The sequence below is a fragment of the Trichechus manatus genome, unplaced genomic scaffold (genome assembly GCF_000243295.1).
Source record: "Trichechus manatus latirostris isolate Lorelei unplaced genomic scaffold, TriManLat1.0 scaffold00039, whole genome shotgun sequence".
Lineage (NCBI taxonomy): Eukaryota > Metazoa > Chordata > Mammalia > Sirenia > Trichechidae > Trichechus > Trichechus manatus.
In genome coordinates, this window is record NW_004443975.1 from 13,406,056 (window position 1) to 13,419,218 (window position 13,163).

At 43.8% G+C, this 13,163-nt stretch overlaps 1 protein-coding gene across 1 annotated transcript in view; it reads left to right on the top strand.

Moving 5' to 3' along the window:
* The window catches only part of HHIPL2 (HHIP like 2), a 31,968-nt gene extending 30,223 nt beyond the window's left edge, over window positions 1-1,745 (top strand). Inside the window, exon 10 of the mRNA XM_012555414.1 lies at window positions 1,607-1,745. Coding sequence (XP_012410868.1) covers window positions 1,607-1,745 — 139 coding nt within the window. The remainder of the gene's footprint in view (window positions 1-1,606) is intronic.
* The last annotated feature ends 11,418 nt before the right edge of the window (window positions 1,746-13,163 follow it).

Below are 13,163 nucleotides of genomic sequence, written 5' to 3' on the forward strand. Positions count from 1 at the left end.
GTTGGTAGCCCCAGGCGTCCACTGGTTCCTGGGCTTGTAGATGACCCTCACATGGCATCTGTCTTCTCCGTGTGTGTCTCTGTGTTTATTCTGGTTTTTTTTTGAAACAAACATTTATTAAGCGTTCTAGGTGCTGCAGATGTGATAGTGAGCAAGGCACCACTGTGAGCAAAAGAATTGTGATAGTGAGCAAAACACAGAAATCACGAGTTTCTGCCCTCAGAGAGGTTATATTTTAATGGCGTGATATAAGATACAATCAATTATTCACACGAAGTGTGGTAAGTGAGATGAAGGAAATGGATATTCTGGTCTTTTTATAACTCAGAGGTGATTAGGTCTAGTATCAGCCCTCCACTGCTATGACCTTATTAACACAACAAAAGAAAAACCCTTGTTTCCTAGCAGGACCACATCCACAGATACAAGGACCAGGAATTCAACATATATTTTGGGGGGTGGGGGGAGGGCACAATTAAATTCGTAACACCCAGAGTAAGTAGTCCTGGTACAAAGGTATTCTACGGTATCTGAGGATCTGAAACGGCTTTGCAGAAAGGCATTCGGTGTCAGTGAAGGCTTCCTTAAGTGCTAATTACGGATTTTTTTTGCACTAGCGGGGCCTTTTTCCCCAAGGCACTCTGCACATTGCACCTCCACAGCAGCCCTTGGTGCAGATACCCCGACCTCAGAAAGGCAGAAAGACCGAAGTCTGAGTGTGGTTTTCCTGCAAGCCAAGATAGAAATTCTTACTGTTGCATCATCCCAAAGCTAGCTCAGTGTAAGAAATACGTTACTTTGCTTTTTGTGGGATCTAAGATTATGTTGGGGACCTCTTTCATTTCAATGAATGCCGTGCTTACTGCTTGTCAGGCATGGTACTGGCTCTGGGGGGACCCAGAGATAAAGAGCCCATCTCTGCCTAGCACTGTGTACCTGATGTCAGCACAGGCCAAGAATTAGCTTGAAATCAAGGTGACAGGATCCTGGCTCCCTGAACCCGCACCCTCCCAGAGAAACGTAATGAGAGCTGCAAATGAAAAACCACAGATGTAATTTAAAATTTTCTAGTAGCCACATTAAAAAAGGTAGAAACAGGTATATTTAATTGTAATGATGTATTTTATTTAATCCGATGTACCAAAAAAATCATTTCAACATGTAATCAATTAAAAATCAAATCAATTCAAAAAACATTGATGATGTATTTTGGGTACTGGTTTCTAGATCCAATGTGGATCTACTCTTTTCAGTATATCTCAATTCGGACTAGCCAAGTGCTGAACGGCCACATGTGACTCGTGGCTACTGTGCCAAGCTCTGGCCCTCAGATCCGGGATAAGAAATTCTGGGTCGGAAAAATTCATGTGTTCAGAAAAGATTCTTGGCAGTCTCCTCTGGTGACTTTGTGGTCACGCGGCATTCTGAAACTCAGGGAGAAAATCCGAGAAACAGGAAGGTTGCAAACACTGGCTTCCCAGGAAGCCCAGGGCTGTTTATTTTAGAGTCGCCACCCCTCCCTTCTGCAGGGGGCGGGGTCTTGGAGCCGGCAGGGCCGTGGGTCACGGGCTGCCACGTGTCAGCCACAGATCTGGTTGCACTTCAGGCCACGCTGGCCACGCTCTCGGCCGGGACGGCGTCCGGACGCGCACGAGCCGGTGCCACAGCGCCGCCCGCCGGCCGCGCGGCGTAACTGCAGGCTCAGCGCCTCCTGCCGCCCGCAGCCTCCTCACCGGCGCCACTAGCGGTCGAGGTCATGGGGAGCACGTACCCCGCTACTTTTTGTAATTCAGTGGATGGCCCCTTCTGCAGCGAGTTGATAACGAGCCTTGGAGCCCCATGCCTTCATTTCCGATGCTGCGGCCCGCAGGTCTGGGTAAGCCGGCAAGGTCGGCTTTTTTCCCCCCTTTTTCCTGTCGCGGTCCAGGCTTTTCTCTTCCGGGTTATTTCTATAGCATATTAAAAATGCCCATTATCTGCATTCTAGTAAGGCATAGCTTTTAATTCTTACAGAAGTAATGTTTCCACAAATCAGTTTTCATCTTGGAATCTGTATCCCCTATTTAAATGGCATGATTCAAAGAAACAGGAGGTGCACGCGTGGCCCCCCCCGCGAGGGTGTGTTGTAGGGAAAAAACATCACAAAGTTTAGTAAAGCAAAAAGAAAGTTTTATTCGGCATCTGTTCAAAAAGGCAAAAGTGGAAAATCGGACAAGCATGTTTCCAGAGCTAATGTCTGCCCAAATCCGAGGAAGTGTTACGGAATAGGCAAAAGTGGGAAAACGGACAAGCATGCCGCCATAGCCACATCTGAGTCCGAGGAACCCTAACAGAGTCCTCAGTGTATGTTAACGCTACAAAGGGGCAAAACCACTGAAAGCCTCACCTTTTCACAGACTGGCTAGAAACTGTGATCCTGCATTTTAAATTGTCTTCCTTAACAATCACTGGTACAGGTTTCAGTAAAGACGGTCAGGAAGGTCTTCACTGGTCCAACAAATGTTCTGTTCACTAAATGCTAGTAGAAAAAGATAAGAGTGGAAAGTCTTTTGTGTTCTGTTTGATTGGCTTTTGTGAAAGGTTCCCTAAAAGAGATTTTCCAAGATGATCTTAGCTATTGTCTTTATACCTCAGGGCTCAGTTGATTTTTCCTTGTGAGTCCAGCTCCAGCTGGGTCACATTGTCTATGCTCAAGGACAGGGAATAATGACCCCAGTGTTATTTTCTAGATCAGGTGGAACTCGCGACCCCTGGTTTGCAAGACCAGTGGTCTAACCACCGGGCTGTGGAGCTCACCGTTGGCCATAGGTGGTGTACTTGAGGCACGTTGAAAACAGCAATGCTTTAGCTGGCTGTCTGTAAGAGTAACTGACTGACCCTATTCATCCATCATCAATGGTAACTGTAAAGACTAAGAAATAAATGCCAGAGAGAAATGCTTACAACGTAAGTGGAAAGAACCCATATCTCAAAATCGTGTTAATTGTGACTAAGACACCAAATGGTAGCTACCCTGAGATATGGATACAGAAATGCCTGGAGGGGAAAATGCAAAAATGAAATTGTGTTCTGGTTATATTAAGGATCATACCTTTATGTCTTAAAAAATCCTTCCATCTTGTTTCTGATAGACCTTACAAGTTTGGTACGTATAGGTGAGTTATGGGGTTTGTGTTTGGGCCTAGTAAATTAAATAAGTTATTGGTTGAGTATGGATGAATTAATTGATTGATGCAACAAATATTATTGAGTGCCCATATAATGCTAGATATTGGAGATAGGGTGAATGAGTAAAGCTCTGTCCCTTCTCTTTTTTTAATGGGATTGGAATCAGGGACTATGTCTCATTCACTTTGGATTAATGAACCATTTACTGAAGGAACAGCTACTCCCCAGGGGGACACGAACAGTTAAGCGCTGGACTACTATCCCGAAGGTTGCCTGTTAGAACTCACCCAGACCCAGGGGCGCCTCAGAAGGAAGACCTGGCGATCTCCTTCTGAAAGGTCACAGCCTTGACAACCCTATGGAGCACAGTTGTACTCTGCACACACGGGGTCGCCATGAGTCAGAATCGACTCTATGACAAGTAACAATAACAACATTGAAGGAATGAAGTTATGACCCCGGCGTGATCTATGACCGAATGAAGCTCATACTCCCCCAGCGGTAGGCAGGTCTCTCTCCCTGACTTCCTGCAACTTTCTGCTCCCGTGTCACCTTCTCCTGACCCCCTGTTTGAAGCTGCACCATTCTTCTTATCCTTCCCTTTTCACCCCATACTAAACCAAACAAACCGGACCTGTGGCTATCAAGTCGATTCCGGCTCATAGCTATCCTATGGGACAGAACAGAACTACCCCATAAGGTTTCCAAGGCTGTAATCCACGGAAGCAGACTGCCACATCTTTCTCCTGCAGAGCAGCTGGTGGGTTCGAACCACTGACCTTTCAGTTTGCAGCTGAGCACTTAACCATTGCGCTTATCCTTTTTCTCATTTAGCTAATTTACTTATTATGGTTGTTACTCTTTATCTGTCTGTCCTGGTTAGAGTGACTGCTCTTTGAGGGCAGAGGTTTTTGTATTTTATTCCCTACTGTATTCCCAGCACTTAGTATAACGTCTAGCACATAGTAGATGCTCAGTAAACGTTTGATGATTGAATGAATGACATCTATGACGATGGTAATTTTGTAAGCTGGAAGAAAACAAGGAGATGTCATCTCATCGTTCATCCTTGTTTCCCATTCAGTGGCCTCTTCACCAAAGTTGGAGTTTTGCAGTCCTCTTGTGTTCACATGGCCTGTCTGGTTTTATCCTTGTCCCACTGCCTCTGTCCATTGCTCTGAGACTCACTGTCCTGATCGTGGGTTTCCTCACTCCTGTGCTCCCGGAGCCTCCAGGGCCTTCTCATTGTCCTCAGGATCAAGGCCACACTCCTCACTCAGCTTCATTTTTTGTATACAAACTCTTCCTTTCTCCCCAGTGAACCCAACAGGTAACCATCATTTCTCATCTCACATGGCTCTTTCTGCCTGAAACATGTCAGACTGATTAGAATGTCTCATGTCTTGCCAAGAGCCATCAAGAGCTGGCTTATTTTCCATCTCAGAGTTGATTTTGAGGAGGTCAGGCATTCGGTTAAGGTAGAACGAGGAATAGAACCTAGATTTCTCTCATCCTATGCCCTTGACCCCGTACTACTCTAGCAAGCAGATGCCGGCCAGGGCCTTTCCGCTGTTCCCCCTCCTACCCTTCAGTGTTAGTGAACTTGATCTCCAGGCAGGGGGAGGTGGGATGTGATAGAAAAATGGAACCTCTCCCCCTCTCAGTTCTAACTTCTGAACTGTATTTAAACTGTCTCTCCAGGAGAAAGGACATAAAGATGAAAGGACAAGATGAAAGAAAGATAAGGCGGGTGGACATTCTAGAAAGGCTTTAATTTCCTCATAAGCAGCATGGTGTTCAAAGGTCTGGGAGGCCTTTATGATTAATTTTATGTCTCTTCTTTCTTCTCCTTTTCCCCTCAGGGTCAAGCCCTAGCTCAAGCCATGTTTCACCACCTGTAAAATGGAGATGTTAATTTTGGCCCTCAGAGCATTCTTGGGGATTCAACACAATAATGAACTTGAACGTGCCAGTAAATTGTGAAGTGTCAGAAACAAACATGAAAGGGATTGTTCTTTATAGACAACCCTGAGGAGAGAAAGATTCCAGCTTCCTGCTTGGTGAGGAGGGAAGGCATCTGTCTTAGTTATCTAGTGCTGCTGTAACAGAAATACCACAAGTGGATGGCTTTAACAAACAGAAATTTATTCTCTCACAGTCTAGGAGGCTAGAAGTCTGAATTCAGGGTGCCAGCTCCAGGGGAAGGCTTTCTCTCTCTGTGGCCTCTGGGGGAATGTCATCAATCTTCCCTGATCCAGCAGTTTCTCAGCACAGGGACCGCGGGTCCAAAGGATGCGCTATTCTCTTGGCTCTTGTTTCTTGGTGGTATGAGGTCCCCCTGTCTCTCTGCTCGCTTCTCTCTTTTATATCTCTAAAGAGATTTACTTAAGACACGACCTAATCTTGTAAACTGAGTCCTGAATCGTTAACATAACTGCTGATAATCTCACCTCATTAACATCAGAAGGTAGGATTTACAACATATAGAAAATTACAGCAGATGACAAAATGGTGGACAGTCACACATTACTGGGAATGATGGCCCAGCCAAGTTGACACCCATTTTTCGGGGATGCGGTTCAATCCATGACAGCATCCCAGGGTCCAGTTTGGGTAGGAGGAGAGGTGGTGGAAAACAATAAATACCGGCCACATCTCTCGGCTGTTTTGTGCGTTAAGGGGACTTCTTCCTACTTTAAAGACGTTCTCTCTCTTGCTTTCAGTCTCTCCTTCCTCTTCATTTTCTGAATTCCCTGCAGCCCTGAGCCGCCATCTGAGGGTGAGGGAGAAGTGGGACAACCCCAGGGCCTGGCTCTCTCACCTGCTTGGAGCAGGGGCTCTCCAGCCCTCCTCGGAATCCCTCTCCAGCATCCTCCTCTCCCTGGGAGCAGACCTTATACTGTCCTGGCCTAAGTCAGACTCAGGGTCGGAGGCTGTAAGGGCCAGAGGGACCAGGACTTTATTTTGAAGACGAGGCTATAGGCTTCAGGAGGGAAAGAGACCTGCGTCAGATCGTGGAGTGAAATAGTAGCAGAAGCCACTTTTATATTATATTCTGGAAGGTGGTCAAAGAAAGTTAAAAACAAACAAACGGCACACACACACGCGCGCACACACGCACACACACACACACACGCACATACACACACACACAACCTAGCCAACCGACCAAACAAAAACAGGAAAGGGGCTTTCTGAAATTTTCCCAGGTTAAACTTAGGATCTTTAGTGGGGACCTGGGGTCAGGATAGGGAGGGAGGGTGGTGGGGAATCCTCCTTGGTTCTGGTACCCTCTCCAGAGCTAGAGTTACAGGGGGAAATGGGTCCTGGGCTGGCGGGGAGCAAACCCCAAAGCAAAGGACGCAAAGGGAAGGAGGAGAACCAGGTGAAGGGGCTGAGTTAGTGTAGGAGGGAGGAGGGAAGGAAGTAGGGGACACTGTTCATTTTAGCATAACAATCACAACACACGCTCCATAGGGAAGTGGCAGAAGTTAGGGAACGCTGTTTTGTGCTTCAGGAGATACACAGCCTACATCTGCTGAGGTACAGGAGATTAAAAATGAGCAAGATGTGTGTGGTTCCTGCTTCAAGAGCTTTCCAGGTAGCATTGGAGAAGAGGAGAAAAGCCTGAGTACAGTGTTCTTCGTGCCCGGGGGTGGACCGCGGAGCCTGGCCAAACAGCCTGAGGTCTTTCCAGTGCCCCCGGGGATGGATGGGAGGCCAGTAGGATTCCAGCACAGAGGAGGGGCTTATGACCTGGATTCTGGGGTCAGGGTCTCTGGTCCTAGATGATCCTCTCTGCCTTGACCCCTAATGGAAGGGGCTGTAGCGTCCAGAATGACTCAGGGCACACAGCCGTTCTCACCACCTCAAATACATAAGGCTCAGGGCTGATGTGTCTCCCGGGAGGTGGGTAGGCAGCATCTGACCTTGCGGAAGCTCAGTGGTAGATGCCTGCCTGCATGATGTGGCCCAACGGGATACACCTCTTTAATAGGATCATTGTAATGGAAGTTCACCTCCTGCGTTTTTGAGCCTATCCCACACTAAACAACTTTCTCTTGGGTATATGCTTTCAATCAGACTGCTGCACTTTTGGATGGAACTGTTGGATGGACTCAATTCTAGGACAGTTGTGTAATGGTGGCACGGGGGTGTCACTGGACCAGGGAGCAGCATGGCCTGGGGTGGCTGGTGTTGAGGTTGCTTTGGGAGGGAAGGATCCAGAGGATGGACACTGAAGAGAAAGATCTAGAAAATGCACCTTTACCTCCAGCACCTGGCTTGCAGAGCTGGTTTGCTAGCTCAGAGTAGTCTCACGTGGTGGGCTAACCCGAGCCTTGCATCTGCTCGTGAGCTGCTGGGCCAACAAAGACTGGGTCACCCAGGGGAGGTGAGGGCTTATCACTTCCAGGTCAGAATACAGGGAACAGGGCAGGCAGTGGAGAGAGCAGGGGCTTTGCAGAAGGTGACCGAGTTTGAACCTGCCTGTAGGAGACACCTAGCCCTGGCTCACTTTGCCATGCCCTTTGTGCAGGAGACAGGCTGCACAGCGGTCAGAGCTGTGTCCAGCGTCAGAGGGACCCAGTTCCCTGCCCAGCTGGCTGCAGGGAGGTTATCTAACTTTCAGGGCTCAGGTTCTTCACCCATAAAGTGGGGCTGAGAGGGCACCTGCCTCCAGGGTGGTTGTGAGACTCCATGTAATGCAGTGTGTAAAGAGGTCAGCACAGCGCCTGCCTCGCCTCCTGGGACAATGAATGTACATGGCAACCGGGCTGGGCTGTGGTGCCCAGCGGTGTGGTCAGACACTCGTCTAGTTGCTGTTACAAAGTAGGTCCATGTGATTGAATCAGTTGGCCTTAAGTAAAGCAGATAACCTGTCATCATGTAGGTGGGCCTCATCCAATCAGTTGGAGGCCTTAAAAGCAAAAAGAGAGCTTTCCCTAGGAAATATTCTGCCTCCAGACTACAAATAGACATCTTGCCAGAGCTCGCTCACTCTTTGCCCTTCCCGTCGCCTGACCTCCATACAGATTCTGGGACACAAGACTGCGGGAGTCTCTGGCCTGTCACCTGACCTACAGATTTTGGACTTGTCGGCCCCCTACTACCCCCCAATCTCATGAGCCATTCCTGGAAATAAATCTCTCTCTTTCCATAGATCTACATGTATAGATATCTTACTGGTTCTCTTTCTCTAGAGAAAAGTGACTATGACCCCTTCCCTCCATGTTCTGTCCACCCAGACCTACCCAGTGGGGTCCATTTTTCTTGCCTTCCTTCTGGTTATGGCAGAGTAGCTATACCTCCCTTCAGAGACAGCAAATCCTCCCCCTTTCTATCCTCTCAGGAACCCTACAGTACTCATTATGTCTTTTATATCTTGAACATTCACCCTCTCACGCTGAACTGGATCTTTCCCATCAGCTTTTACATGCTCGAGTCTCTCTCATTGAACAAATAAAACACAATAAAAAACCGCCCTTAACTCACTGAGTTGTCTCCACTCCTTCTTGCCATTCCTTACCTCCCATTCACTCAACTCACACCATTCTGTTTTCTGCCCCACCCTTCACTGAAATGGCCCCCACTGGTCACCAGTGAAGGAGCCCTGGTGGTGCAGTGGTTAGTGCTCAGCTGCTAACCAAAGGATCTGCGATTCGAACCCACCGGCCGCTGCGTCGGAGAAAGATGTAGCAGTCTGCTTGCATAAAGACTTACAGCCTTGGAAACCCTATGGGGTTGCTATGAGGCAGAATTGGCAGTGGGTTTGGATTGGATGGGTCAGCAATGACTTCTACCTGGATAAATCCTTGGTGTCTTAGCAGCAGCTGACACCATTGACCATTTCCTGCTTCTTAAACACGCTCTTCCGTTGACGTCATAGCCCACACTCTAGAGCGTCCGCCCGCCTCCGAGGGACTTTTTTCTCAACATTCCTTGTGGACTTATCCTCCAGTAGAGCAGAGGTTAAGCATGCAGCCTCTGCAGGCAGCCTGCCTGATTTTGAATTCTGGCTCTTCTCCTGCCAGCTTTGTGTCTTTGGGCAAGTTATTTGAGCCTCTTGGCCCATGGTTTCTTTATCTGCAAAATGGGGATGTGATACATTCCTCAGGGGGTTGGTAGGAGTTTAGATTAACCAATATGAAACATGTAGGTCAGAGTCTGGCATATAGTAAGTGCTCAGTAAATTAGCTATTGCTTTTTATTATCACCTGGGGCCCTAGTGGCACAGTCGTTAAGAGCTGTAGCTGTTAACCAAAAGGTCAGGAGTTCGAATCTAGCAGCCACTCCTTGGAAACCCTATGGGGCAGTTCTGTTCTGTCCTATAGGGTGACTATGAGTTGGAATCGACTTGACAGCAACGAGTTTTATCACCTGGTCACCCAGTGTAAGCATTTCTCCAGGCTCTATTGTACCACCAGTTGCCCTCAAGTCGATTCCGACTCATGTGCACTCCCTGTGTGTGGGAGTAGAACTGTGCTCTATAGGGTTTTCAATGGCTGACTTTTTGGAATTAGATCACCAGGTCTTTCTTTCAAGGCACCTCTGAGTGGACCTGAACCATTAACCTTTTGGTTAGCAGCTGAGCACATTAACCATTTACACCACCCAGGGACTCTGGCTCCATTGTAGTTCTCCTTTTATTCTGTATTTTCTTTCTAGGTGGTCTCATACACACTGTGGCATCAATTACCGCCTAAGTATAGGTGATACAAGCTTTTTTTGGATATTTCTTTTGGGTGTATTTTCAGGAAAGGAATTGTTAGGTATGCCTATGTTCAGCTCTAGTAAATTATCTCAAACAGGTTTTCATAGTGGTTATATCAATTTATTTTTCTACCAGCAGCATATGCAAGTTCCAGTTGCTCTTGATCCTTGCCAACACTTGGTACTGTCTTTTTTATTTTAGCTATTCTGGTAGCAAGGCAGTGACCGCATTGTGAATTTGATTTGCAGTTCTCTGAAGACTAATTATGTTGAACACCTTTTCAAATATTTATTTGACTTGTAGGGACTCTTTATACATTTTAGATATGAGGCCTTTATTAGCTATCTGTATTACAAATCATTTCTTTACTTTGTAATTTGCCTTTTCACTCTCTCAGTGGTGTATTTTGATGAGTGGAACTTCCCAATCTTATATTGTTCAGTTTATAAGTCATTCCCCTTTATGGTTGGTGCTTTTTGTGTCCTGTTAAAGAAATCTTCACTCACTTCAAGTTCATGAAGATAATCTCCTATGTGATTTTCTAGAAGATAACATAGACAACTTTACCTTTCATATTTAGATTTACAATCCACCTAGAATTGATTGTTGTGGATGATGGGATGTGGAGTCAAGTTTCATTTTCTTTTTCAATATTGTTATCAATTTGACCCACTACCATTTATTGGCCATCCTTTGTCCATTGCCTTTATCATGAATTAAGTATTTAAATATGCACAGGTCTGTTTCTGTAAGCTTTATTCTTTTCATTTGGTCTACTTATCCTTGTGCCAGTAACACCTTGTTTTAATATTGTGGCTTTATGATAAATCTTGATATCTATTCTTCCTCAGTGTTACCTTGGGAATTCTTAGCCATTTGCATTTCCATTTAAATTTTAGAATCAGCTTGTTAATTTTCACACACACACAAAAACTGGCTGCGATTCGGATTGGGGTTGCGTTGAATCTATAAATCTGTTTGAGAGAATTGACATCTTTGCCAATATTAAATCCTCCAATTCATGAACATATATATTCCTCCATTTATTTCTCTCAATAATATTTTATGAGTTTCTGTATCAAGGTTTTGCCCATTTTTTATTAGATTTATTTTTAGATTTTCATTTGGTTGATATTAATTGTTACTGTTTTAAATGTTACTGTTTTTTAGTGTTATTTTCTAAATTTTTGTTATTAGTTTATAGAAATATAATAGACTTTTGTATATTAACTTTATATCCAATGACCTTACTAAATATTATTATTATAGCCTTTCTGTAGATATTGTGGATTTTCTTTGTTTATAATATTGGTAACTGCAAATAATGTCAGATTTATTTTCTTCCTCTCAGTTTTTATAGTACTTACTTACTTATTGCACTAGCTAGGAGCTGCAATTCATTGGAGACCAATCTCAGTATTTCACCATTAAGTATGTGTTTTCTGTGAGTTTTGCAGAGATACTCTTCATCTGATTGAGAAAGTTCCTTTCTTTTCTTAGTTTTCCAAGAGTTTTTTTAGTCATTAATGATGGGTATTGAATTTTGTCAAATTGTATCTATTAATGTATATGTACATTAAATATGTACTGAATTACATTTATTATGATTTTTTAAATAATTTATTGTTGAGAATATACACAGCAAAATATACACCAATTCAAGTTTCCACATGTACAATTCAGTGACATTGATTACATTCTTCGAGTTGTTCCTCCTCCATTAACATAAACTCACTGCCCTATAAGGTTCCTAGCTAATCTTTCAGTTGCTATTGTCAATTTGATCCCATATAGATAGATCTTAAAAAAGCATAATACTCAAGGCAGACATTCTTTACTAGTTAAGCTAAACTGTTGTTTGGTTTTAAGAAGACTTCAGGGAATATTTTTCATTTAAGGTTTAAAGATGATCTCAGGGCAATCGTTTCAGGAGTTCATCCAGCTGCTTTGACTCCAGATAGTCTGGAGCCCATGAGAATTTGAAATTCTGTTCTGCATTTCCCCCCGTCTGATCAGGATTTGTCTATAGAATTTTTGATCAAAATATTTAGTAATGGCATCTGGGCACCATCCAGTTCTTCTGGTCTCATGGCAAAGGAGGCAGTTGTTCGTGGAGGCAATTAGCCTCATATTCCATTTTCCTCTCCTATTCCTGACTTTCCTTCTTCTTTTGCTCCATGCAAATAGAGACCAATTGCTGTGCCTTGGATGGCTGCTTACAGGCTTTTAAAACCCCAGGCACTACTCAACCAACTAGGAGGTAGAACAGAAGCACTAAACACGTTATTAGGTCAATTAGCTGGGATGTCCTGTGAAACCATGACCCTAAACCTCCAAACCAAGGAACCAAATCCCATAAGGTGTTTGGTTGTACATAAGCAGCCTCAGCATACATTTATTTTGAAACGTTAAAAAAAAATCCACATTTCTAGAATAAATCAAGCTTGGTCGTAATTTTTTTTTTTTTAATATGTCAGTGGATTAGATTTGCTAATATTTGTTTAGGATTTTTACATCTATGCTCATGAGTAAGATTGACTTGTAAATGTCCTTTCTTGTAATATTATTGTCAGGCTTTAGTATTAGGGTTAAGTTACCTTCATAAATGAGTTAGGTGATGCTTACTTTTTTTTCTATACTCAGGAAGATTTCTTGTATGATTGATGTTATTCCTTTCTTAAATGTTTGGAGGAATTCACCAGAAGCCTCTGGGCCTGGTATTTTCTTTGCGGGAAAGTTTTAAATTACAAATTAAATTTATTTAATAGGAGATTATTCATATTTTCCATTTCTTCTTGTGTCAGTTTTGGTAAGTTGTACTTTTCTATGATTTTATTAATTTTTTCTAAATTTTCAAATTTATTGACTTATGATTCTTTTAATATCTGTAAGCTCTGTAGTGATGTCCCATTTTCATTCCTAATATTGATTACTTGTTCTCTTTCTCCATTTTCTTAATCAGTTTCACTGAGGCATATCAAGTTTATTATTTGGGTTTAATTTGCTCTTCTTTTCTGAACTTAGATGGACAATAGACCATTGATTGCCAGTTTTTCTTTTCTTTTTTTTCTGGTATATGGATTTAAGCCTATAAATTTCTCCTAAGCTACATCTCATATGTTTTCATATTTGTATTTTAATTAGCATTCTGTTAAAAATATTTTCTAATGTTAATTTGATTGTCCCATGGGCTATTTAGAAGTATACTTCTTAAACTCCAAATATTTTGGAATTTTTTAGCTATCTTTTTGTTAACTGATGTCTAGCTTAAGTTCACTTTGGT